The following is a 2,651-nucleotide window of genomic DNA, read 5'->3' on the forward strand; positions in this document are numbered from 1 at the left end:
ACTCTGCCCCTCCCCCACTTGCACTCTCTCTCTCTCAAAAATAAACAAACATTTTTTTAATCTTACAAAAAAATTGCAATGTGTCTCCCACTTACTGGTGGACCAGACTTTTGATTTGATGTTGATGAGCCAACCTGGTAATCAGTGCGTAAAGTTGGGATTTCACTTGGATGTCAAAATCTCCACCTGCAGAGGCTGACAGCAGCCACACTGCTCACTTTCTTCTGACTAGTTCCATCCATTCCTCCCTGAGGAATTCCATAGTAAATAGGTTCCCATTGGGCCGGGGCAGAATGGTCTCATTTTCGGAAGTCGAAGGCCCACGCAGTTTTCTTGTCCTTATTTCCTGTTTGGCACAGGTGCCTCGAGCCTGGAGCAGAGCAAGAAAACTGCAAACCTGGGTAAGAAGATGGCGGAGCAGGCCACAAACCCAGATGCTGCCGGTGCTCAGGGCTACCTGTCAGCGTCGGCGTACGGAAGACAACGGGCAAGAAAAGAACCCGGGGCTGTAGGAATCAGCGAGTGTGGGCTCCGAGGAAGAAGCTTCAAACAGTCTTCTGCCTTCTCTGGACCCTTCTCTTTGGAGCAGTCCACCACTCCACCGACAGCAAGTGGGACTCCTCAGGAAGTACTTTCAGACAAAGATGGCCTGGGCAAGAGGCATCCCGGGGTAGACTTTAAAGCTGGAAAAGCATCAGTAGCCCAGTCTGTGCCTGAAGACCTGGTTGGTGACCTGTCACCATGCCGGGAAGGTGGGGCCCCCAGAGCCAAGGAGGCGGAAGCCAGAGCTACTCTTTCATCCACAGTGGCCTCGGCCAAAGGGTGTAAGCATTCTTCTCATACCCAGTCAGAGAGGAAAGAAACCTCCAGCTCCAAGTTGCAAGGTCGCTTGCTGAAAACGGAGTCAGTTCAAGATATTCCGACTCTGAGCAGAGAGAAGCCGGCAAGTGCTTTGGCAAAGAGAGGCGTTTCTGTGGCGAGGCCACGTCTCAGGAGCCTTTCCTGGGCCGGGCTGGAGCCCCAAGCCAAAGAAGCGTTCTCGGATTCCAAGAGTTCTGGAGAGGTGGGGGATGGCTCAGAGCAGCAGGTGGCCCCCAGGCCTTCTGTCCAGTCCTTGGAGAGGCCCGAAGATGACCAAAGAGTCTTCACAAGCCCGGGAAGTTCAGCAGCAGAGCCGAGCCCGCCTAGGCAGCAGCTGGCTTCGAGATCCCCTTCGCGGGCCTTGGCGCAGCCCGAGGCTGAAGAAGTGTCCTTGGATTCAGAGAGTGCTCCAGAGGCCGGAGGCCCAGGACTCCTCACAGACTCCAAGAGCACTTCTGCAGAGGAGGTGGTTTCCGGATCTGCTCCTGTGGCCTTGGGGGACCCCAAAGACAAAGGGTCCAGAGGGCTGCATAGTGACGCAGACGCCGACAAGTTCAAGAGTGCTGACCCTTCCCAGGCCTCGAGCGAGAAGCCCAAAGACCAACCAGGAAGCCCCTCTGTTTCGAAGTGCGCGCTTCAGGACTGGGGCATTTCCGTGCAGGGGGTCACTCTCACACAGCCTCCTCAGTCCTTCGAGAAGCTGGCTGTCGAGCAGCAAGTGTCCTCAGACCCGCTGAGGGCTCCGGCACAGCCTTCCCAGTCTGCGGCGGGCACCGAAGCCGAGCAGCAAACCTCCTCGACGGCGCATCTGGAGGGCGCAGCTCAGGAGTGGGGCCTCTCTGTGGAGCCGCTGCTTCCCAGAACCTCTTCGAAGCCCGTGCTGCAGCTTACAGTTGAGCAACCAGTCTCCCAAAGCCCAGACATCGCTACGGCCATGGGCATCAATTCTGAGGCCCCCGAGCCTCATTCTAAGTCTCCTCTGAAACCCATAGCTGTGGATGCCATCCCCGTGGGTCCAGATTGCATGGCTGTCCAGGACAGCGTTTCTAAGCAAGTGCTGCCTTCCAGGGGTCCTTTCCAGGCCCTGCTGAGACCGGCAGCCGAGGATCAAGTCTCTTGCGGCGCGGAAAGTGCCGTGGTTGAGAACAACAACGCCTCTATGCAGCCGCTGGTCCCCAGGCTTCAGTCCCCGAGGGGACCTCTGGCCCAAGGCTCTGAAAGTCCGGAGAGTGCTGCAGCTGAGGGGGGCGCTTCTGGGGAGCCGCTGCTCCCCAACCATGCTGCTCAGTCCCTGGGGAACCCTCAAAGCCAGCAGATCTCAGAGAACGCTGTGGTCAAGGAGGGCACGTCTGCCTTGCCGCCTCGCCGAGGCCCTTCCCAGCCCTCGGGGGAGCCCAAACTCCAGGCACAGACCCTCACCCCTGCCTCAGCGAATACTTCTGCAGGCAGTGGCCCTGAGGAGAAGACGCCTCCTACAGACACCTCCCAGGCCTGGGTGAGCCCCAAGGTTGAGCAAGAAGCCTCGGCGGGTCCCGAGAGCTCTGCTGCTGTGGAGCAAGGCATCACTGTGGAGCCGCTGCCCTCCAGGAAGCCCTCTCTGTTCTGGGAGAGACCAGGCGTGGAGCAGCAAGCTGCCTCGGGTTCAGGGAGTGCTCCCGCAGCACAGAGCACTCTGGGAGAGCCAAAGCCTCCCAAGAGCGCTTTGCAGGCTCAGGGCCACCGTAAATCCAAGCAAGCGGCCTCGAGGGATCCAGAGAGTGTTGCGGCCGAGGACACGTCCAAGGAGCAGC

General features: G+C 58.7%; 1 protein-coding gene across 1 annotated transcript in view; it reads left to right on the forward strand.

Annotated features, from left to right (window-relative positions):
• The window catches only part of KIAA1210 (KIAA1210 ortholog), a 26,300-nt gene that overhangs the window by 15,595 nt on the left and 8,054 nt on the right, over positions 1–2,651 (forward strand). The window contains 3 exon segments of the mRNA XM_077753070.1: positions 360–2,390; positions 2,493–2,632; positions 2,635–2,651. The exon segment at positions 2,635–2,651 is cut by the window's right edge and continues 1,460 nt beyond it. Of these exon segments, the coding sequence (XP_077609196.1) occupies positions 360–2,390; positions 2,493–2,632; positions 2,635–2,651 (2,188 nt within the window).

Source organism: Crocuta crocuta, unplaced genomic scaffold, assembly GCF_008692635.1.
Source record: "Crocuta crocuta isolate KB4526 unplaced genomic scaffold, BGI_CrCroc_1.0 scaffold944, whole genome shotgun sequence".
Classification (NCBI taxonomy): domain Eukaryota; kingdom Metazoa; phylum Chordata; class Mammalia; order Carnivora; family Hyaenidae; genus Crocuta; species Crocuta crocuta.